Source organism: Rhinoraja longicauda, chromosome 26 (assembly GCF_053455715.1).
Source record: "Rhinoraja longicauda isolate Sanriku21f chromosome 26, sRhiLon1.1, whole genome shotgun sequence".
NCBI lineage: Eukaryota > Metazoa > Chordata > Chondrichthyes > Rajiformes > Arhynchobatidae > Rhinoraja > Rhinoraja longicauda.
The window spans coordinates 21,720,372-21,744,848 of record NC_135978.1 but is presented as its reverse complement, the minus strand read 5'-3'; the positions used below and the strand labels follow the sequence as shown (position 1 = coordinate 21,744,848).

General features: G+C 50.4%; 1 protein-coding gene across 4 annotated transcripts in view; it reads left to right on the top strand.

The window, feature by feature from the left end:
• The window catches only part of LOC144606487 (Na(+)/citrate cotransporter-like), a 35,791-nt gene that overhangs the window by 583 nt on the left and 10,731 nt on the right, over positions 1 to 24,477 (top strand). Inside the window, exons 2-9 of one of the 4 annotated variants that reach the window (XM_078422654.1) lie at positions 5,024 to 5,152; positions 6,401 to 6,537; positions 10,891 to 11,123; positions 12,178 to 12,385; positions 14,514 to 14,636; positions 15,325 to 15,537; positions 22,235 to 22,350; positions 22,733 to 22,863. In XM_078422654.1, coding sequence (XP_078278780.1) covers positions 5,024 to 5,152; positions 6,401 to 6,537; positions 10,891 to 11,123; positions 12,178 to 12,385; positions 14,514 to 14,636; positions 15,325 to 15,537; positions 22,235 to 22,350; positions 22,733 to 22,863 — 1,290 coding nt within the window. The remainder of the gene's footprint in view (positions 1 to 5,023; positions 5,153 to 6,400; positions 6,538 to 10,890; positions 11,124 to 12,177; positions 12,386 to 14,513; positions 14,637 to 15,324; positions 15,538 to 22,234; positions 22,351 to 22,732; positions 22,864 to 24,477) is intronic. The other 3 variants (XM_078422657.1, XM_078422655.1, XM_078422656.1) reach the window with 3 other exon arrangements.

Genomic DNA, 24,477 nt, shown 5'->3' with positions numbered 1-24,477 from the left:
ATTGACTTGACTTGACTTGACTTGACCACTCCATTCACCCATGTCGTGACCCCCAGTGACCCCCTCCCACGGCTCACTCCCAGGTTATGCGCGAGTAGTTTTGCAAAGCTTTACCAAAACATTTCTCTAATTTCCGGAGGGATCGTGGTCAGGGGTCATTTGTTGCCTCTGGGCGCACAACTGGAGGAGCTCCAGTGTGTCTCCCCCTCCTCGCTGTCTGTGACCAGGGGCAGGCGATGGACTGGGGGGGGGGGGGGGGGGGGGGCTGTGGGATAGGGTGATTCAGCTCAATTTGTCAATGCCAACAAGGACACCCCATCAACACTGCCCTAGTTTGGCCCATATCCCTCTATAAACATTACCTATCCATGTAACTGTCCAAGTGTCTTTTAAATATTGCTATAGTTCTTGCTTCAACTACCTCCTCTGGCAGTTCTTTCCACATCTTTCACCTATATCTCTCCCTCTGGTTTTACATTTCCCTCTTCTCTCCTTTTCTGACAACATTTTGTCTCCTTTGTACATCTAGCCTTTGTTATTTACTCCACTCATCTGCTAATTAAACCTTCCTCACTCACCCTGTATCCATCTATCACTTGTGTAGGAAAGAACTGCAGATGTTGGTTTAAACGAAAGACAAAAAAGCTGGAGTAACTCAGTGGGTCAGGCAACATCTCTAGAGAAAGGGAATAGGTGACATTTTGGGTTAGGACCCTTCTTCACACTGGCAATCTGAAGAAGCGTCTCGACCCGAAACATCACCTGTTCCTTTTCTACCTGACCCACTGAGTTACTCCAGCTTTTTGTGTCCACCTATCTCTTGCCAGGCTTTGTCACACCTCTCTTTTCTTTTTTTAAAATTTTTTAAAATTTTTATTTTTTAAAATTTAAATTTTAACAAAGCACATACATGTTACAACTCATAGTACCCAAGTCACCTCTCTTTTCCATCTTTCTCCCACCCTACTACTTTCAGTCTGAAGAAGGATCCTTTTCCAAGCATTACCACCACATTAGCATCTTCCAATCCTCGAACACTTGTCTGTAGTCAGGGAAATTCGTTTAGTTTATTGTCACATGTACAGCGTTCACGTGTGCAGAGGAAAAACTTTTGTTGCATGCTAACCAGTCAGCGGAAGGAAAATACATGATTGCATCGAGCCATTTACAGTGTATAGATACATGATAAGGGAATAATATTTAGTGCTAGGTAAAACCAGTAAAGTCTGATCAAAGATAGTCCGACGGTCACCAATGAGGTAGATAGCAGATCAGAACAGTTCTCCAATTGTGGTAGGTTGATAACAGCTGAGAAGAAACTGTCCCTGAATCTGGAGGTGTGTGTTTTCACACTTGTCACCCTTTTGCCCAATGGGGGCAGGGAGAAAGAGTGGCCAGGATGTGACTTGTCCCTGATTATGCTGCGGGCCTTGCCGAGACAGCGTGAGGTTTAAATGGAGTCAATGGAAGGGAGGTTAGTATGTGTGATGGTCTGAGCTGCGTCCACAATTCACTGCAATTTCTTGTGGTCTTGGATGAAGCTGTTCCTAAACCAAGCTGTGATGCACCCCGATAAAATGCTTTCTATGGAACATCTGTAGAAGTTGGTGAGAGTTATTGGGGACATGCCGAACTTCCTAAGCCTTTAAGGAAGTAGAGGCCAGGGTGTGCTTTCTTGGTCATTGCTTCAATATTGGTGGTCCTGGAGATGTTGGTGATATTGACTCCTAGGAATTTGAATGTTGGGCATAGGCTTTGAAATTCCCTGCCTCACTACATCCACCAATGTGGATCATATTTCACCTCGCCAGGCAAATTATCCCACAACTTATTCCACTTTTTCTGAATCACAGTAAAGTAGGCTTTGGCCTGATTTTAACCCTTTCCTCCTGTTGTACCACAAAACACAAAGTGCTGGAAGAACTCAGCGGGTCAGGAAACATCTGTGGAGGGTAAAGACAGGTTATCTTTCGGGTCGGGATCTTTAGTCTGATGACGGGTTCCGATCCGAAATGTTGTCTGTCCATTCCCCCCCCCCCCCCCCCCCCAGATGCTGCCTGACCCGCTGAGCTCCACCAGCACTGTATATTTGGCTGAAGATTCCAGCATTTACAGTCTCATGTGTCTTCAACTAAAGGCACAAGTCAGGGGGTTGATAGAACGTTCTCCAGTTGCCGGAAGGAAAAAACACCAGTGCATTTAGTTGTCCCAGATACTCGGACAGCTCATGTTCATATGTCATATGCCATTCGACACATCAAGTCTACTCCGCCATTCAATCATGGCTGACCTATCTGTCCCTTTCAACACCATTCTCTTGCCTTCTTCCCATAACCCAAGACACCCTTACCAATCAGGAATCCGTCATCTCCACCTTAAAAATATCCAATGACTTGGCCTCCACAGCCGTCACTGTGGAGGTTCATCACCCTCTGACTAAAAAAAAGTCCTTCTCATTTCCTTTCTAAAGGTATGTCCTTTTATTCTGAGGTTATGACCTCTGGTCCAAGAATCTCCCACTAGTGGAAAAATCCTCTCCATATCCACTCTATCCAGGCCCTTCACCATTCGGTAAGTTTCAACGAGGTCCCCCCTCATCCTTCTAAACTCTGAAAATATAGGCCCAGTGCCGTCAAACGCTCATCATATATTAACCCACATGGGATAATCCTCGTAAACCTCCTCTGGACCCTCTCCAACGCCAGCACGTCCTTCCTCAGATATGGGGCCCAAACTTGCTCGCAATATTACAAATGCGGCCTTACCAGTGCCTTATAAAGTCTCAGCATTACATCCCTGTTTTTATCTTCTCGTCCTTTTAAAATAAATGCTAGCATTGCGTTTGCCTTCCTTACTACTGATTTGACTTGCAAATTAACTATTTGGGAATCCTACACCATCACTCCCAATCCCGTTGCACTTCCGGTTTCTGAATTCTTTCCCCATTTAAAAATAGTCTAAGCCTTTATTCCTACTACCAAAATGAATGACTCTACATTTTGCTATTCCTACCACCAAAATGCATGACTCCACATTTTGCTATTCCTACTACCAAAATGCATGACTCCACATTTTGCTATGCTGTATTCCATCTGCCACTTCTTTGCCCACTCTCCCAACCTGTCCAAGTCCTTCTGCAGAGTGCCTGCTTTCTCTACACTACCTGCCCCTCCACCTATCTTTGCATCATCTGCAAACTTGGCCATCAATTCCCTCATCCAAATCATTGATATATAACGTGAAGAATAGTGGCCCCAGCACCGACCCCTGTGGAACACCGCCAGTCACTGGAAGCCATCCAGAAAAAAAAACCTTTATTGCCACTCTTTGCCTTCTGCCATCCAGTCAACCTGCTATCCATGCTAGTATCTTCCCTCTGATAGCAAGGGCTCTCATCTTCTTTAGCAGCCTCGTGTGCAGCACCTTATCGAAGGCCTCCTGAAAATGCAGGCAAATCCAGCTTCTCCTGAATCCACGTTCCTGCCTTCGAGCAGTACTGGGACAGCTGGTACCACCATTTAGAGCACCCTTCTCCCATTGACCAAAAGGTATAGAAGTGTGAAAACGCACACCTTCAGATTGAAGGACAGCTTCTTCCCAGCTGTTCTCAGGCAACTGAACCATCCTACAACAACTAGAGAGCAGTCCTGAGCTATTACCTACCTCATTGGAGACCCTCGGACTATCTCTGATCAGACTTCACACAAAGGGTGGTGGGGGTATGGAACAAGCTGCCAGAGGAGGTGGTTGAGGCAGGGACTATCCCAACATTTAAGAAACAGACATGTACATGGATAGGACAGGTTTGGAAGGATATGCACCAAACACGGGCAGATGGAACTAGTGTAGCTGGGCCATGTTGGTGTGGGCAAGTTGGGCCGAAGGGCCTATTTCCACAATGTATTGCTCGATGACTCTATGATTTTACTGGATTTATCTTGCACTAAACGTCTTTCACGTTATTCCCTTTACCATGTATCAGTACATAGTGGATGGCTCGTTTGTAATCATCAGTACTGTCTTTTCACTGACTAGTTCGCACGCAACAAAAGCTTTTCACTGTACCTCGGTACATGTGACAATAAACTCAACTAAACCCAACTCAATTCAACTCACCATTTCCAGGTTCCCCTCCATCCCCATTAGTTAACCCCACTTGTTCATCATCGTTTGTTCATCATCATTGGGTCTAAATTGGCCTTTCCGGCAACATTGGGATCTCATAAATAATATTAAACCCACCCGCCTGCCCCCTCCTTCGCATTCCTCAACTGGTTGTCTCCCGTTTGTATTTTCGCTCGATAAGTGTCCAGGAGATTGAGAAGGCAGGAGGGATTGACCTGAGGGATGTTGCTGCTCCAAGATATCAGGGGCGCGATCGGGTAATTTCATTGTCAGTCCAGCCTGGAGATCATAGGTTCAGAAGTATCAGGAGCGGAAACTTCGGCCCATCAATTCCACTTCGCCATTTAATCATGGATGATCTATCATTCCCACTCAACCCCATTCTCCTGCCTTCTTTCCCGTAACCCCTGACACCTGTACTAATCAAGAACCTACCAAATCTCTTCCTTAAAAATACCCATTGACTTGGCCTCCACAGCCGTCTCTGGCAATGAATTCCGCAGATTCATCACCCTCTGACTAAAGAAATTCCTTCTCATCTCTTTCTAAAGGTACGTTCTTTTATTTTGAGGCTATGGCCTCTGGTCCTAGACTCTCCTCTCCACATTCACCCTATCCAGGCCTTTGACTATGGGAAATGACAGATCGAACAAAGCCCAAACTCGGCACCCGCCCACCGCCTTTCATCAGAACTTGCTCGGCTTCCGTTGACCTATCGAACTTTTGGTCACTTACATTACTCAAGTAAATTGATGTCATTTGCCTTATCAACATTTCCCAGGGTGGGTCTTCTGTCGCCTTCTCCCACCTACTGGCGGAAGTCGGAAAAGAGAGGATGGGAGCAGGAATTCCCATCCAGGCTATGCTTTTCCCACTACCTTCCTCTCTTTTCCTACAGGAAGCCTACTGTGGATTCATCGTGCTCCTGATGGCCGTATATTGGTGCACGGAGGTCATTCCTCTGGCCGTCACCGCCATGCTTCCCATTCTCCTCTTCCCAATGTTCGGAATCATGACGTCCAAGGAAGTAAGGTTGTTTCTCATCTCACTCGACCAGAACCCACAAATAGAATGGTCACGTGATCAGTACATTTCCTCATATAAGATTGTTTTAGTTTAGTTTCGTTTAGAGATACAGCGTGGAAACAGTCCCTTCGGCCCACCGAGTCCATGCCGACCAGTGATCCCCTGTACATTAGTTCTATCCTATACACCAGGGACAATTTACAGAGGCCATTGAACCTACAAACCTATACATCTTTGGAGTGTGGAAGGAAACCAGAGCACCCGGAGAAAACACACGCAGTCACGTGGAGAACGTACAAAATCCACAAAGACAGCTCCCGTAGTCAGGATCAAACCCAGGTCTCTGGCGCTGTGAGGCAGCAACTCTACCACTGTGTCGCTGTACCATCCAGTGGTGCGCCGGGGTAGACCTTGTCTGAACCAGGTCAGAGAGGTTAGCTGGGCTTTCGTGATTGGAGCCAGGCCCAACCTGTTCAAACAGTGACTACTGGTTCACAGCCCAGCAGGGAAGTCTTCACAACATTATGACCAATCAGTCCACCACTGTGTGTGGACATCACCAGCAACAGTGGGAATGCTGCTCTCAGCACTAATAGTCCCCGGCAGTCCATACAACAGGCAGCCCCACCCACAGACCACCAGTGACTAAATACCAGATAGTACTTTTCTTTTCCGTAGCAAGGAGCTTTTATTCCATATTCACAGTTTATAGTGTTTACATTAATGTTTACATTGATCAAAACCACTATTCGTGCAGTTTGAAAACACCAGCTCTCAGATTACAACATTGTCAGACCTCAATCCTGCACGGTGACCAGTGTTCATGGAAGGACTCCAGGGTTTCCCTGGATACCGTATGCTCCCTCTCCAGGGACAAGCGGGCACGGACGTAGGCCTGGAAGAGGGGCAGACAGTCGGATTGGGCAGAACCCTCGACTGCCCGCTGCCTTGACTCGCAAATGGCCACCTTGGCCAGGACCCAGCCCACTACTGGCTGTATAACAGGCAACTGCCCACACTCACCACTGTCTGCATGACAGGCAACTCTGCCCACACCCACTACTGTCTGCATAACAGGCAACTCTGCGCACACCCACTGCTGTCTGTGCAACAGGTAACTCTGCACACACTCACCACTCTCAATGCCAATGGACACCTCTGTCCACAGAGCCACCGTGGCAGTGCAGAGCTGTCTTGACCTCGGGAGCTGGTGGAGCCAAGCTCACTCTGCCTGTGTCTCTCGTTACAGGTGTGCAAGCAGTACATGAAAGACACCAACATGCTCTTCCTCGGCGGGTTAATGGTGGCGGTGGCCGTGGAGAGCTGCAACCTCCACAAGCGCATCGCACTGCGGGCCCTCCTCTTGGTTGGCGTCCGGCCAGCTCTGTAAGACTGCCCATTTGGTTGTGAGGGGGCATCAGTGTTCCTGGCATCGCATGTGTAGTAAACGTCCTTGCATATACAATGGTCAAGAGAATTTAATTTTAATTGTCATATTCACCAGGAACAAAACTACAAAATTCTCACCCGCTGCAGTTTTACAGCCACTTTCAGATAATGACGTAACTAAATATACAATAAACAACAATCCAATAATGATCACTTATACTATGGAATCAGATCAGTATGGATAGTATGGATAGAAATTAGGAATTGTAAGGGTAAAAAGACCCTAATGGAAGTTATCTACAGGCCCCCAAACAGTAGCCTCGACATAGGGTGCAAGTTGAATCAGGTGCTAAAATTGGCATGTCGCAAATGTAATGCTACGGTGGTTATGGGAGATTTCAACATGCAGGTAGACTGGGAAAATCAGGTTGGTAATGGACCCCAGGAAAGAGAGTTTGTGGAGTGTCTCCGAGATGGATTCTTAGAACAGCTTGTACTGGAGCCTACTAGGGAGAAGGCAATACTGGACTTAGTGTTGTGTAATGAACCTGATCTGATAAGGGGATTCGAGGTAAAAGAGCCATTAGGATGCAGTGATCACAATATGATAAGTTTTACTCTCCAAATTGAGAGGGAGAAGGGAAAATCGGAAGTGTCAGTATTACAGTATAGCAAAGGGGCATGAGGCAGGAGCTGGCCAGAATTGACTGGAAGGAGGCCCTTGCAGAGAAGACGGCGGAACAGCAATGGCAGGTATTCCTGGGAATAATGCAGAAGTTGCAGGATCAATTTATCCCAAAGAGGAGGAAAGATTCCATGGGGAGTAAGAGGCACCCGTGGCTGACAAGGGAAGTCAAGGACAGCATAAAAATAAAAGAGAAGAAGTACAACAATGCAAAGAAGAGTGGGAAGCCAGAGGATTGGGACTCTTTTAAAGAGCAACAGAAGATGACTAAGAAGGCAATACGGGGAGAAAAGATGAGGTATGAGGGTAAACTAGCCAATAATATAAAGGAGGATAGTAAAAAGCTTTTTTACGTATGTAAAGAGGAAAAAAATAGTCAAGGCAAATGTGGGTCCCTTGAAGACAGAAGCAGGGGAATTTATTATGTGGAAAAAGGAAATGGCAGACGTTGAACCGGTACTTTGGAGCTGTCTTCACTAAGGAAGATACAAGCAATCTCCCAGATGTTCTAGTGGCCAGAGATCCTAGGGTGACGGAGGAACGGAAGGAAATCCACATTAGGCAGGAAATGGTGTTGGGTAGACTGATGGGACTGAAAACTGGTAAATCCCCAGGGCCTGATGGTCTGCATCCCAGAGTACTTAAGGAGGTGGTGCTAGAAATTGTGGACGCATTGGTGATCATTTTCCAATGTTCTATAGATTCAGGATCAGTTCCTGTGGATTGGAGGGTAGCTAATGTTGTCCCACTTTTTAAGAAAGGAGGGAGAGAGAAAACAGGAAATTATAGACCAGTTAGTCTGACATCAGTGGTGGGGAAGATGCTGGAGTCAATTATAAAAGACGAAATTGCGGAGCATTTGGATAGTAGTAACAGGATTGTTCCGAGTCAGCATGGATTTACGAAGGGGAAATCATGCTTGACTAATCTTCTGGAATTCTTTGAGGATTTAACTAGGAAAATCGACAGAGGAGAACCGGTGGATGTGGTGTACATTGACTTTCAGAAAGCCTTTGACAAGGTTCCCCATAGGAGATTAGTGGGCAAAATTAGAGCACATGGTATTGGAGGTAGGGTACTGACATGGATAGAAAATTGGTTGACAGACAGAAAGCAAAGAGGGGATAAATGGGTCCCTTTCAGAATGGCAGGCAATAACTAGTGGGGTACCGCAAGGCTCGGTGCTGGGACCGCAGCTATTTACAATATACATTAATGACTTGGATGAAGGGATTAAAAGTACCATTAGCAAATTTGCAGATGATACAAAGCTGGGTGGTAGTGTGAACTGTGAGGAAGATGCTATGAGGTTGCAGGGTGACTTGGACAGGTTGTGTGAGTGGGCGGATGCATGGCAGATGCAGTTTAATGTGGATAAGTGTGAGGTTATCCACTTTGGTGGTAAGAATGGGAAGGCAGAGTATTATCTGAATGGTGTCAAGTTAGGAAAAGGGGACGTACAACGAGATCTGGGTGTCCTAGTGCATCAGTCACTGAAAGGAAGCATGCAGGTAGAGCAGGCAGTGAAGAAAGCCAATGGAATGTTGGCCTTCATAACAAGAGGAGTTGAGTATAGGAGCAAAGAGGTCCTTCTGCAGTTGTACAGGGCCCTAGTGAGACCGCACCTGGAGTACTGTGTGCAGTTTTGGTCTCCAAATTTGATGAAGGATATTCTTGCGATTGAGGGCGTGCAGTGTAGGTTTACTAGGTTAATTCCCGGAATGGCAGGACTGTCATATGTTGAAAGACTGGAGCGACTATGCTTGTATACACTGGAATTTAGAAGGATGAGAGGAGATCTTATCGATACGTATAAGATTATTAAGGGGTTGGACATGTTAGAGGCAGGAAACATGTTCCCAATGTTGGGGGAGTCCAGAACAAGGGGCCACAGTTTAAGAATAAGGGGTAGGCCATTTAGAACTGAGATGAGGAAAAACTTTTTCAGTCAGAGAGTTGAGAATCTGTGGAATTCTCTGCCTCAGAAGGCAGTGGAGGCCAATTCTCTGAATGCATTCAAGAGAGAGCTAGATAGAGCTCTTAAGGATAGCGGAGTCAGGGGGTATGGGGAGAAGGCAGGAACGGGGTACTGATTGAGAATGATCAGCCATGATCACATTGAATGGTGGTGCTGGCTCGAAGGGCCGAATGGCCTCCTCCTGCACCTATAGTCTATTAATGGTGCAAAGTAAAAGTATATAGTGCAACTAAACCAAAGTCCATGGTAGTTTGGTGCTGAGGTAGGTTGTGGTCATTGTTGGACAAGAACCTAATGGTTGCTGAGAAGAAGCTGCTCCTGAAGCTGGTGGTCACAGTTCTCAGACTCCTGGACCTTCGCCCCAATGATAGCAGCGAGATGAGAGCAGGGCCAGGGCGGTGTGGGCCTTTAATGATATTGGCTGCCTTTTTTAGGCACTGCCTCCCTTAGATCCCTTCGTTGGTGGGGAGTTCAGTACCTGTGATGGGCCAGAAATGTCCATCACTCTGTAATCTCCTTATTTCTTGAGTTGCTGAACCAGACCATGATACAACCAGTCAGTGTGCTCTCGACTAAACACCTGTAGAAGTTTGATAGAGTATTGATCGACATACTGAAGCTGTTCTGTATTGCCTGGAAAAATGACAACAGCTGAGTAAGTAATTTAACAATAACTTACTAACTAACTTCGAACATGGTACATCTGCCTAACTTATGTTAAATTGCTGCAGCCGTTTAGACTGAGTCCCAGCTGAGTCCCGCACAGTTCCCGCATCACCGTCTTCATGTTGGACGGTGTTCCCAATCTACCCCTCACCATGACGTTGCTAGCTGGCATGGAAGCATGTAAGATGCCAGCGGGCATGTGCGGAACTCAACCATTCCAGACGGGTCAGAATCTCCTCAATTTTCCAAGGAGGTAGGGCTTTCGTTGTGATTGCATTGACATGCCTGGGTCCAGCACAGATCTTCAGAGATGTGTACACCCATGAATGTCCCTGCACATACAAGGATCACCCCTCTTCACCGCTGTGTGGCAATGAAGACACAAGGTCCTCCCCCCTGGATGTAGATTGTTCTGTGTATGGGGGTGGGGGGGGGGGGGGTTCCTGTGAGAGGAAGTCTTCATGGATGGGTGGGCAGAGGGCCGAGCTGTTGGGCGGAGGGGTAGGTGAAGCAGTGTTGGCTGATTTCATGTGTGATCCTGTTGGATGTAGCTGTTGATCACCTGGAGCCCACAGCCAGGGCCTGTGACTGCTGGCGTCTCTATGGTGCCGTCTCCATGGTTGCCGCTGTGGAGCTGGTGAAAGTGGAAATCTAAATTCAAAATGCTGGAAATGCTGACTCAGCAGGTCCTTCGGCCCACCAAGTCTACACCGACCAGCGATTCCCACACACTAACCCCATCCTGCACATCGACGGTTGGCATGGACTTGGTGGGCCGAAGGGCCTATTTCCATGCTGTCACTCTCTGAACCAAACCCTTTCCTTGCCTGTGATGCAGGGTCCTGAAGTTGAAACATTAAACGTGTCTCTCTCCATAGATCCTGTCCGACCCACTGAGTGTTTCCAGCAAGCTTCTGCTTTGATTCCCGGAAGGGTGGATTGATGTAGTGAGAAGGGGTGAAGGGGTGTCGGCGGGAGGGTGGCCTTCATGAACCCGCCTTGTCTTCTGTGTCCTCCCCAGGTTAATGCTGGGCTTCATGTGCGTGACGGCGTTCCTCTCCATGTGGATCAGTAACACGGCCACCACCGCCATGATGGTGCCCATCGCCCAGGCCGTGCTGCAGCAGCTCAATACCACCACCACAAACCCGGGAGATCCGGAGCCGGGACATCCAGAGCCGAGAGATCCGGAGCCGGGACACGGACAGACCGCCGGAGACCTGGAACTGGAGACGAAGGATGCAACAGATCAAGGTGCGTGGCACCTCCCTGTGGGGTATGAGGACCTCCTGCTGGGGTATATGGGGAATGAGGACCCCCGTGTGGGATATGTGGGAAGTGAGGACCTCGCTGTGACTGTGTGGGGAACAAGGGGGACCTCCCTGTGGGCTATATGGGGAATGTGGACCCCCAAGTGGGGCATGTGGGAATAAGGGAACCATTCAATGGGGTATGTGGGGAACAAAGACCTCTGCTTGGGTATGTGGTCCAGAAGGGGACCTCTGTGAGGGGTGTGTAGGGAATGAGGACCTCCCGGTGGTTATTTGTGAACTGGAGGATCTCCCTGTGGGGTATTTGGGGAACAATCCAACTTCCCTGTGGGGTATGTGGGGAATGGGGTATGTGAGGAGTGAGGAACTCTCGGTGGGGTATGTGAACCACAATGGGACCACTCTCCTGTTGTGTATGTGGACCACAATAGGACCACTCTCTGTGGGTTATGTGGACCACAGGTTCTCCTGCCAGGCACTGGCACACACTCTCGGTTCAGAGCCTTGGGACCTCCCCAGTGAGCTGCCCCGAGCAGATGATCCTGGATCTTCTGACCACATGATGGGCTTAGTCAGGGGGCCCGCAAATGCTGGGCTCACCATGCCTGGACCTCCGCCCAGCGCCTCCTCAGCTGAGGGTGAGTTTTGAGTGTGTAGGAAGGAACTGCAGGTACTGGTTTCTTCCAAAGATAGACACAAAAAGCGGGAGTAACTCGGCGGGATAGGCAGCATCTCTGAGAAGGAATGGGTGATGTTTCAGGTCGAGACCCTTCTTCAGACTAGATGTCTTTACACGGAGAGTTGTGGGTGCCTGGAATGTGCTGGTGGTGGAGGCAGATACAATAAGGGGATTTAAGAGTCTTTTATATAGGCACAAGGAAATACAGGTAATGTAAGGATATGGATGATGAGCAGGCAGAGCAGATTAGTCTAACTTGGCATCATGTTTAGCATGGACACTGTGGGCTGAAGGGCCTGTTCCTGTTCTATGTTGTGTGTTGCTGCCTGAACGGGTGTCTTGTACCTCCTTGCTCTAGCTCCGATCCCTCTGGAGGTGCAGATTCGGAACACTGAAGTGGATCGGGAGAGGAGGGCATCCTCGGTCCCGTACAGCGATGAGCTGCGTGAGCAGCGGCAGATGCAGAAGATGCTCTCCCTGTCCATCTGCTACTCTGCCAGTATCGGGGGCACAGCCACTCTCACCGGTACCGGCCCCAATCTGGTGCTGAAGGGGCAGTTCAACCAGTGAGTGCTTCCCCCCCCCCCCCCACCCCCGTCACCCCAAGCTGCCGTCACAAAGGCCCTTCGGCCCAACTGCTCCCTGACCATGAACTTACCCCATCAATGCTAGTGCCACCCCCCTCTCACCCCGATCTGGCCTCTGTCACACAGCCCAGACAAAAGCCCTTCGGCCCACTCGAACCCAACTTACCCCATCTATGCTAGTCACAGCTGCCCGTGTTTGGCCCTTATCCCTCTAAAGCTTTGTTAGCCACAAACCTGTCCAAATGCTTTTTTAATAATGTTATAGTACCTGCCACAACTAACTCCTCTGGCAGATCGTTCCATATACCCATCTCCCCCAGTGTGAAAAGGTAGGTTTCCTCTCAGGTTCCTATTTAATCGACCCCCCCCCCCCTCATCGTAAACCTGTGTCCTCTGGTTTTCAATTCCCCTATGCTGGGGAATAGGGGAATAAAAGACTCTGTGCATTTACTCTATCTGTTAACCTATAAGTTCTATAACATCTAAAAGTTCACCCCTCAGCCTCCTGCATTCTAAGGAATTAAGTCCTAGCCTGCCCAACCTCCCCCTATAACTCAGGACCCTGGGTCCTTGCAGCATCCTCGTGAATTTTCTCTGCACTCTTTGCAGCTTAATGACATCTTTCCTACGGTAGGATGGCCAAAACTGAACGCAATACTCCAAGTGCGGCCTCACCAATATCTAGTACAGCTGCAACGCAAGGTCCCAACTTCCGTACTCATTGCCCTGACTGATGAAGGCCAGCATGCTAAAGACCTTCCTCACCATCCTCCGTACCTGTGGCACCATTACCACGTTCATAAGGTCATAAGGTCGTTAGGAATATGAGTAGAATTAGGCCATTTGGCCCATCAAGTCTACTCCGCCATTCAATCATGGTTGATCTATCTCTCCCTCTGAACCCCATTCTCCTGCCTTCTCCCCATAACCTCTGACACCCTTACTAATCAAGAATCTATCTATCTCTGCCTTAAAAATATCCACTGATTTGGCCTCCACAGCCTTCTGTGGCAAAGAATTCCACAGGTTCACCACCTTCTGACTAAAAAAATGTCTCCTCATCTCCTTCCTAAAAGAACGTTTAATTCCGAAGCTATACCCTCTCGTCTAGTGGAGCCATCCTTTCCACATCCACTCTATCCAAGCCTTTTACTATTCTGTATGTTTCAATGAGTTCCCCTCTCTTCTAAACTCCAGCGAGGAGAGGCCCAGTGCTGACAAGCGCTTATCATATGTTAACCCACTCGTTCCTGAGATCATTCTTGTAAACCTCCTCTGGACCCTGGCCAAAGCCAGCACATCCTTCCTCAGATATGGTGCCTAAAGGGTTGCCTCGGTCATATCTCAAACTCTCCTGCTCCAGTCCACTCTCATGCTGACAGTCCCCTCCCACAATGACCGCGTCATCTTGTCTAATTGGTAATGGTCAATCCAATCTCAGGCACAGGTTCCAGTCCTGGGACCAGAGGGTAGAAACCAAGGTGGTGCCTGGTAACCTGGAGTGAGTTGTCCCAGTCTCCCAGCCAAAGTCCCTCCATCCATTATCAGCAGCGGAACTGGCATTCTCTTCCTCCCTACTCTCTCTCCTTCCCCTTTCTCTCTCCCTCCCCCCTCACTCACCCCTCTCTTCCTCCCCTTTCACTCTCCCTCCCTTTTCTTTCTCCCTCCCCTCTCTGTCACCTTCCCCTCTCATCCTCCTCTTTCTCTCGCCCTCCCCTCTCTCCCTCCCCTCTCTCCCTCCCCTCTCTCTCCCCCTCTCTCTCTCCTCTCTCTTCCCTCTCTTACTCCCTCCCCCCTTTGTCCCTTCCCTCCAACCCCTCTCTCCACCCTCACTCTCCACCCCTCTCCAGCCCTCTCACACTCCAGCCACTCTCCCTCCCTCCCCTCTCTCTCCCTCCCTCCCTCTCCACTCCCTCCCTCTCCTCTCTCCCCTCTCCCCCCCTCTCTCCCCCCCTCTCTCTCCCTCCCTCCCCTCTCTCTCTCCCTCTCCTTCCTCCGTCCCTTCCCTTCCTCACTCTCCCCTCTCTCTAGCATCCCCCCATGTTCTCTCAGAGGGGATGATAGAACTTGATGATTCCCTTCTGACTGGGTGCTTGTGATTTTGAAGGATCTTCCCCGATAATGGAGATGTGATCAACTTTGCCTCGTGGTTTGGCTTTTCCTTCCCGAACATGCTGATCATGTTGACATGCTGCTGGCTCTGGCTGCACCTGCTGTTCCTGGGAGTGAAGTGAGTGACACCACGGAGCAGGAACCCTTGCGAGTCTGTCACCGAGCTGCAGTCCATTGCGTTTGGTCCAGGTTCTGTGTGGACGAGCATTCACCAGGATGGCTGAGGTGGGGAGGGTGGGTCGACGAGGCGGGTGTGGAGCAGGGGCCTAGCCATAGGTGAAGCCTGCACTGCGAGTGTGGAGCAGGGGCATAGCGGCAGGTGAAGTCTACACTGCGGGTGTGGAGCAGGGGCCTAGCGGCAGGTGAAGCCTACATGCGGGTGTGGAGCAGGGGCCAAGCGGCAGGTGAAGCCTGCAATGCGGGTGTGGAGCAGGGGCCTAGAGGCAGGTGAAGCCTACACTGCGGGTGTGGAGCAGGGGCCTAGCGGCAGGTGAAGCCTACACTACGGGTGTGGAGCAGGGGCCTAGCGGCAGATGAAGCCTACATGCGGGTGTGGAGCAGGGGCCAAGCGGCAGGTGAAGCCTGCAATGCGGGTGTGGAGCAGGGGCCTAGAGGCAGGTGAATCATGCACTGCGGTTATCGAGCAGGGGCCTAGCGGCAGGTGAAGCCTGCAATGCGGGTGAATCTAGCCTGCGAGGGCCCAGGCGACCAGAACTACCATCAGGATCACCTCGTCCCTGCCGAGAATGTCGGAGAACAGAGCCTGTAAAAGCCTCTCAGCGTTTTTCTGTTTGTTTCGCCCGCAGTTTTGCGAGGTTGCGGAGTTGTCACAGGGAGAGCTCACCGAGGGAGCAGGCAGCCTACGGCATTATCCAGGGGGAGTACATTAAGCTGGGCCTCATGTCCTTTGCTGAGAAGCTAGTCCTCGGCCTCTTCGTCCTGCTGGTGATCCTCTGGTTCACCAGGGAGCCCGGCTTTGTGCCCGGCTGGGGCTCCCTCTTCAACAAGAAAGGCAAGAAGTAAGTCACCCAACACCAGACACAACAGCAGCTAAAGGACGCACTGTGCTAGAGTAACACAGCAGGTTAGGCAACATCTCTGGAGAACATGGTCACATTAAGGGTCTACAAACCTACAAACCTGAGATAGACACAAAAAGCTGGAGTAACTCAGCGGGTAATTCGTTGGCTACGCTGGCTGATGGGGTGGAAGGTGAGGACAAGGGGGACCCTGCCTTGTTACGAATTGGGGGGGAGGGGGAGACGATGGTGCAGCGGTAGAGTTGTTGTCTTACATTGCCATGGTCACACACGCACTCTGCCTGCACCCCGAACAACACATACACTCTGTCCCCCTTTCTCTGTCTCCCTCCCCCCCAGACCCTGCCTCGGCACTGTGGCACAGCGGTAGAGTTGCTGCCTTGCAGCGCCAGAGACCCGGGTTCATTCCTGACTATGGGTGCTGTCTGCACGGAGTTTGTACCCCTGCATGAGTTTTCTCTGGGTTCTTCGGTTTCCCCCCGCACTCCAAAGATGCACATGTTTGTAGGTTAATTGGCTTTATATAATTGTAAATTGTTCCTAGTGTGTGTCGGATAGTATTATTGTGTTGGGATCGCTGGTTGGTGCGGACTTGGTGGGCTGAAGGGCCTGTTTCCGTGCTGTATTTCTAAACTACCCCCTACCCTCTCTCCCTACCCTGTCCCCTCTCCCCCCTGTCCCTCTCCAACCAACAGACACCCGCCCCCCCCCCCACCACGAACACAGTCTAGTCTCAATCAGAGTTTTGCACTCACACACACTCACACTCACACTTACACACACACACACTCACTCACACTCCACACACAGAAACATATATACATGTACACAGACACGCACACACACAGGCAAACACACACTGACAGATTACACTAAAATAAGAGCAGTGTTGGTAATGGTGCCCTGTGTTGCTCTGGGGCAGACCCCCACTGTCTCCAGTGGGAGGGGTTGCAGTGGCTGGTATGGAGTGGGGCGGTGTAGGGTTGGGGTTGGTGGGGGGGGGGGGGGGTGGAGGGGGTTGAAGGGGGGGAAAGCAGGGTTCACATCCGCTCCCACACTGTTGTTGTCCCGTGACTGCCTGCCTCTGCCTCCCACAACAAGCTGCCAGTTCGCAGTGCTGGGCAGTGGCCGGGTGCCAGCATTGTTAGCTGGCCTTGCCCACTGCCACTCAAACAGTCTCCAGCCCAGGCCTGAGCCGGGAGACTCAGAGTCTGAGGCTCTGTGCCCTCCTTCAGCTTGGCAGTGGAGACAGGGCCGGATTAATGAACAAGGCAGCGATTCATGCTGTGGAGATAATAGACTGGAAGCTCATCTAGTGTTAGGTATGGGGGGGGTCTGGGAATGAATTAGTGCTGAACACACACACACACACACACATGCACATGCACACGCACACACACACACATGCGCACACACATTGCAGGGGGTGAGGGGTGAAGGTGTGAAGAGGTGAGGGGTGAGGGGGTGGAAGAGGTTGAGGGGGGTGGGTGAGGGTGGCAGGTAAGATGTGTGGAGGGGGGAAGGGTAAAGGCCACCCCTGTCCACAGCTCCTGGATCCCAAAAGAAATGACTGAAGTTACAAAGTGAAAGTGGTGGGACCGTGCCTGAGCTCAGCACCGCTCCATTCCCAGGCTCCCCCTGACCTGCCTCGTAACCCTTGGTTAGCTCCCAGTCTCCATTACACCAGGCAACCACACCCTGGGCAGAGCGGGAGATGCTGAGGACACTCAGCAGGTCGGGCAGCGTCTGGGGAGCAAGGACAGGGTAATCGCCGCGGCACCGGGCTTACGTGGTTACTCCGTTCTCAGATGCTGCCCAACCTACTGCTTTCAGCATTCTTCCCCCCTCCCTCCACCCCTTCCCCTCCCTCCACCCCCTCCCTCCCTCCCACCCACTTCCCTCACTCTCCTCCCCTTCCTCTCCCTGTCTCTGCTCTCCCCCTCTCTCGCATACCCATCTGACCCCACCCCTGCTCCCCACCCTCTCCCTCCCCTCTCTACCCTCTCCCCCTCCCCCTTCCACCCCCTTCCCTCTCCCTCCCTCCCACCCTTCCCTCCCTCTTTCCCTTCCCCTCCTTCCTTCCCTCCCTCCCTCTCTTCCTTCCCTCCCCCGCCTCTCTCCTTCCCCCCTCCCTCCCCATCCCCCCAGGCTGCCTGTTTGCCATGCGATGCACGTGCTCCGGAGTTCTTGGGGCTCGCTGCCAGCCCGGGGTTACCAGGCAGTCGCCGTGCACAGAGGAGGAGGGGGAGGCCGGGAGGGGGGAGGGAGGTCAGAGCCTGGTGCAGGGGACGGGGGAAAGTACAGCACAGGAGCAGGCCCTTCAGCCGACAGTGTCCGTGCTGAACATGATGCCAAGTGAAACTAACCTCCTCAGCCTACACGTGATCCATATCCCTCCAGTCCCTGCATATCCATGTGCCTATCTAAAAGCCTCTTGGGGGACGGCACGGTGGCACAGCGGTAGAGTTGCTGCCTCACAGCGCCAGAGACCCAGGTTCCATCCTGACTACTTGTGCTGTCTGTACGGAGTTTGTATGTTCTCCCCGTGACCCCGTGGGGTTTTCTCCAGTTCTTCCCACACTCGAAAGACGTGCAGGATTGTAGGTTAATGACTTCATCCTGGACAATAAACTGGACTTCCTCTGTCTGACTGAAACCTGGCAACAACCTCTGGACTACCTCTCACTCAACTTCACTACACCCAACGGATACTCCTACATCAATAAACCACGCTCGGAGGGCCGAGGTGGTGGGATTGCCGTAATACACCGACAGGACTTCAAGATCAGCCTCATCTCCATCTCATCTGCTCCTTCATTTGAACACCTGGCTTTTAAACTCTCTGGTCACTCACAATTAGTCATGGCAGTCGTCTACCGCCCTCCCAAACCACACCCATCATTCCTTTCTGACTTCTCCGACTTTCTGACCAAGTTCTGTTCTCTCTCCCCCTCAATCCTCCTCCTCGGTGATTTCAACATCCACATGGACTCCACCGACTCCACAATAACCGCTGACTTCACTGAAATACTCAACTGCTTTAACCTCACTCAACATGTCAATTTTCCCACCCATAACCGTGGGCACATTCTGGACCTTGTCTGCTCCACTGGACTAAATCTGCATCACCTCTCTGGCTCCGACCCCACCCTCTCCGATCACTTAGCCATCACCATGTCCGTCAACATTCCCACCCCAGCTCCAAGGCAAAAACGCAAAATCAACTTCCGTAAGCTGAACTCTGTTTCACCTACCTCGCTCTCATCCTCCCTCTTTGAAAAAATGTCCGCCTCTCCCTTCGTTGACCTCCATAGCCCCTCTGACCTCACTGACTACTACAACCACACTCTCTCCTCCTGCCTCGACCAGCTTGCACCTATAAAAACCAAAACAGTTTCCTTCACCCACTCTGCTCCCTGGTTTACCCCCGAACTCCGCATGATGAAAACCCATGCCCGCCAACTTGAAAGACTCCGCAACAAAACAGGTCTCACAATTCACTCCCAAGCCTACAAAGACCACCTGCAGCACTACAAAGATGCCCTCTCCCACGCCCACTCCACCTACTACTCTCAAATAATTCACTCTGGCTCCGGAAACCCAAAAGCACTCTTCTCTACAATAAACAAACTCCTCAGTCCCCTGGACACCATCTCCCAATCGTTCACAGTCGACAAATGCACCTCTTTCCTTTCATTCTTCCAAAGCAAAATAGACATCTACAGCACCTTAACCACCAACGCACCTGCTCCCCCTCAAACCACCTGCTCCCCCTTATCCTGTCAACCCCTGTCTCAGTTCTCCCCAGTCTCCACCACCGACCTCTCTGACCTCTTCACAGGAATGAAAACTGCCACCTGCTCTCTGGACCCTATCCCCTCCAGCTTTGTCAAGGCCTGCCTTCCTGCTCTCTCTCCACTTATCACTGCAACAACAAACTCCTCCCTGTCCACTGGCATCGTCCCACCATCCCTCAAAATCGCTGCTGTCACCCCTATTCTGAAAAAACCTGGACTCAACCCTGACACCCCAAACAACTTCAGACCAATCTCCAACCTACCCTTTCTGTCCAAAGTTTTGGAACGCGCTGTAGCTTCTCAACTCAAACACCACCTCTCTACCAATAACCTGTATGAAACATTCCAATCCAGATTCCGCTCCAACCACAGTACTGAAACTGCACTCCTCAAAATCACCAACGACCTTTTCCTCTCCTCTGACGCTGGCAACCTCAACATTCTCATCCTACTCGACCTCAGCACCGCCTTTGACACCATAAATCACTCCATCCTCCTCACCCGACTTGAAACCACCTTTAACATCACCGGCACAGCCCTATCCTGGATCAAATCATACCTCTCCGACAGGCACCAGTTCATCTCCATTAATAACTGCAAATCCCCCACCGCTCCCCTCCCCAAGGTTCAGTTTCCGGCCCCCTCCTCTTCATCCTGTACCTGTTCCCCCTTGGTCAATTAATCCGTCGTCATGGTCTCAAGTTCCACTGCTTCGCCGATGATATCCAGCTCCTCATCTCCACCAAGTCAATCTCCACCACCACACACTCTACCCTGACAAACTGCATCACTGAAATAAAATCTTGGCTTCAATTCAATTTCCTCAAACTCAACTGCGACAAATCTGAAATCATCATCATTGGACCAAAAACGCTCACCAAATCCACCCACGACTTCACCCTCAATATTGATGGTTTCCCAGTATCCACCTCCCCTCACATCCGGAATCTTGGAATCATCTTTGATCAAACCCTCTCCTTCGACAAACACATCACCAAGACAGCCTTCTTCCACCTCAAAAACATCGCCCGTCTCTGTCCGTCCCTCTCCTCCACAGCTGCAGAAACCCTCATCCACGCCTTCATCACCTCCCGTCTGGACTACTGCAACAGCCTCCTCTATGGTTCACCCTCAAAAATCATCAATAAACTCCAATACATCCAGAACTCCGCTACCCGTCTACTCACCCACTCCCCGATCCGTGACTATATCACCCCGTCGTTTACAAGCTCCACTGGCTCCCCATCCCCCAGAGAATCCAGTACAAAATCCTCCTCATGACCTACAAAGCCCTCCATAACCTGGCCCCATCCTATCTGACTGACCTCCTCCACAGACACACTCCCACCCGTACCCTCCGCTCTGCTGCTGCTAACCTCCTGTCCCCCTCCATCCGGACCAAACTCAGATCCTGGGGGGACAGGGCTTTCTCCATCGCTGCTCCCACCCTCTGGAACTCACTACTTCAGACCATCAGAGACTCCTCCTCACTCACCACATTCAAAACATCACTGAAGTCTCACCTGTTCAGCACTGCCTTCAACCACTGACCGTCACCTCACCTTATTTTTCCTTTTCTGTTCGTTTATTTATTTATTTTTTCTATGTTTTAGTAAACCCTGTAAAGCGTCTTTGAGTGTTTAGAAAAGCGCTATACAAATGTAATGCATTATTATTATTATTATTAAGTGGCTTCTGCAAACAATTGTAAAGTTGGCCCTCATGTGTCAGATAGTGCTAGTGTTCGGGGTGATCACTGGTCAGCACGGACTAGAAGGCCTGAAGGGCCTGTTTCCACAATGTATCTCTAAAATCTAAAGTCTTAACGTCACTGTGATATCTTCCCCCACCACCACCCCTGGCAGTGTGTTCCAGGCAGTGTGTTCCCTCTGTGTGAATATCCTTGCCCTGCAATCTTTTTTAAGCTTTGGCCCCTCCCATGTTAAAGCCATGCCCTCTATTCTCTGACATTTCCAGCCTGGGGAAAAGGTTTAGACAGTCTCCCCTATCTTTGCCTCTCATAATGTGATAAACCTCTATCAGAACTCCCCTCAACCTCCAGCACTTCAGAGAAAATAATTTTGTTTCATCCAAGTTTGTCCAACCTCTCCTTGGAGCTGGCACCCTCGAATCCAGGCAGCGTTCTGGCAAACCTTGTCAGCACCCTCTTCAAAGCCTCCACATCCTTCCTGTAATTGGGCGACCAGAACTGCACACAATACTCCAAATGCAGCCTCATTAAAGTCCTATACAGCAGCAACATGACTTCCTCATTCAATGACCCGACCAATGAGAAGGCAAGCATACCGTACACCTACTGAGTTGCCACTTACAGGGATCTGTGGACTTAAACCTCAGGATCAATCTACCATTGGTGCTGTTAAAGATCTTGCCGTTATCTGGACACTTTCCTCTTACATTCGACTCCCAAAGTGCATCACCTCACACTTGCTCGGATTAAACTTGTGAAATAAAAAGGAACTGCAGATGCTAGTTTTTCCAAAGATTAGACGCAACAAGCTGGTGTAACTAGTGGGTCAGGCAGCATCTCTGGTGAAAAAGGGTGAGGGACGTTTCGGGTCAGGACCCTTCTTTAGGCTGTTTCTGGGGGGGAGGAGGAACTGGAAACAAGAAAAGACCAGGCCAAATGAGGGCCGGCAACAGATGACCTCAGGCAGGGTGGTTCCCTGACAGGCCAATTATTGGCTGGGGACGGTGTGATCCCACACACTCTTGGTCGGGACCACTGACAGTGACCAGTTCACAGGCGCCCGTGCCCCTGACCCATGGTGCCCACCACTCCTGTGGTGCCCACCCTGCCTCTGGTGCCCTGGACATGTCCTGCCAGCTGCACACTAACCGACCTCTGTTTGTTTCAGGTATATCAGCGACGCCACAGTGGTGATGCTCATCACGTTCCTCATGTTTATAATGCCGTCTAACAGGCCACACTTCAGGGGCTGGCCCTGGCACAGGACAGTGGAGGTTGAGCCAGGTAGGTGTCTGCCAGAGGACCAGTGACCAGGAGCACCGTGCCCAGAGATTCCAGTGTCATCAGTTTGTCCAATGGCCCCAGTGTGTGGAGGAGCAATGCTCTGTTTCTCTGTCCAGTGGCCCCATTGAGGCACATATTGAGGCAGTGCAGTGGAGCAGCTGGTAGAGCCGCTGCCTCACAGAGCCAGGGGCCCTTGTTACGCGCAAGGAAATTGGGAATATCTGGGAAGAGGACATATTACGGCGTTAGGTGGAGTAACACATATGGATACTTCCATATCGTGAGGGTAACATCACTCAGACAAGAGCCCTTGTTCACAATCCCAGTCCCACCACCTCTGCCCTGCTACTAATATATTGGCCATGATGTCCTTCCTCCACAGGCTATGTCTCCGAGGAGCGGAAGGGTGGCCACTCCGTCCGGCTCCTGGATTGGAAAGTGGTCCAGAGGAAGCTGCCCTGGAATGTGGTGCTGCTGCTGGGAGGAGGCTTTGCCCTGGCCAAAGGATGTCAGGTAACACTGACAACTGCCGGTCCCAACAATCACAACCCACCCCCCTCGCCATTGGTTTGACAAGCTTCATGAATTCAGAGGTCATTCCCTCTTCTCCCCCCTCCTGTTGGGCAGAAGATGTAAAACACGAGAGAGCACATACCACCAGATTTAGGAAACGGCTTCTTTCCCAATTTTTCTCAGACTACTTTACAGACCTCTCATATGTTAGGGACATATTCCCAATTTTCCAATCTACTTTGTTGCAGCCCTTGCATTTTTTATTCTGCACGTTCTCTGTCGCTGTGACACTATAATTCTGCACTTTGTTTATTTCTCTCTTGCACTATCATTTCTACTTCCATCCCCACCCCTGGCAGTGTGAATCAGGCACCCACCACTGTATAAGAAACATGCCCTGCACATCTTTAAACTTTGCCTGTCTCACTAATCCCCTTGAGATGGGTGGGGCAAATGTCTGATAAGCTGAGGCATAGGTCAGGTTTGAAGATGGTATGGGGCAAAGGTCAAGGGCTGGTGAAAAGGTCAGAGTTGGAAAAAGGATGGGGCGGAAATCAGGGGCGTAAGAGGTCAGGTTGGGAGTGGTGGACGTGGCTGGGGATGGGAGGTCTGGCTCGGAGAGGCACAGCAGGGTGCAGAAACTGTCAGAATAAAAGGACCTGCTATTAGAAAGGATATGAGGAATTTCGATGTAGGAAAGAACTGCAGGTGCTGGTTTAAATCGAAAGTAGAAAGTGGCAGGCAGACAAATCCAGGGCAAAAATCAAAAAGGGCCACTTTTCAACATAATCGTACAAGGGGTAAGAGAGTTGTAAAAACAAGCCTGAAGGCTTTGTGTCTCAATGCAAGGAGTATACGTAATAAGGTGGATGAATTAAATGTGGAGATAGTTATTAATGATTATGATATAGTTGGGATTACGGAGACATGGCTCCAGGGTGACCAAGGCTGGGAGCTCAACATCCAGGGATATTCTATATTCAGGCGGGATAGACAGAAAGGAAAAGGAGGTGGGGTAGCGTTACTGGTTAGAGAGGAGATTAAAGCAGTGGAAAGGAAGGACATTAGCTTGGAGGAAGTGGAATCGATATGGGTAGAGCTACGAAACACTAAGGGGCAGAAAAGGCTAGTGGGAGTTGTGCACAGGCCACCTAACAGCAGTAGGGAGGTTGGGGATGGCATCAAGCAGGAAATTAGAAATGCATGCACTAAGGCGCAGCAGTTATAATGGGTGACTTCAATCTACATATAGATTGGGTGAACCAAACTGGCAGGGGTGCTGAGGAAGAGGATTTATTGGAATGTTTGAGAAATGGTTTTCTAAACCAACATGTCGAGGAACCAACGAGAGAACAGGCCATTCTAGACTGGGTATTGAGTAATGAGGAAGGGTTAGTTAGCAGTCTTGTTGTGCGAGGCCCCTTGGGCAAGAGTGATCATAATATGGTAGAGTTCTTTAGTATGGAGAGTGACAAAGTCGATACAGAAACAAGTGTTCTGAACTTAAAGAAAGGTAACTTTGAGGGTATGAGGCGTGAATTGTCCAAGATAGACTGGCGATTGATGCTGAAAGGGTTGACGGTGGACATGCAATGGAAGGCATTTAAAGGTCGC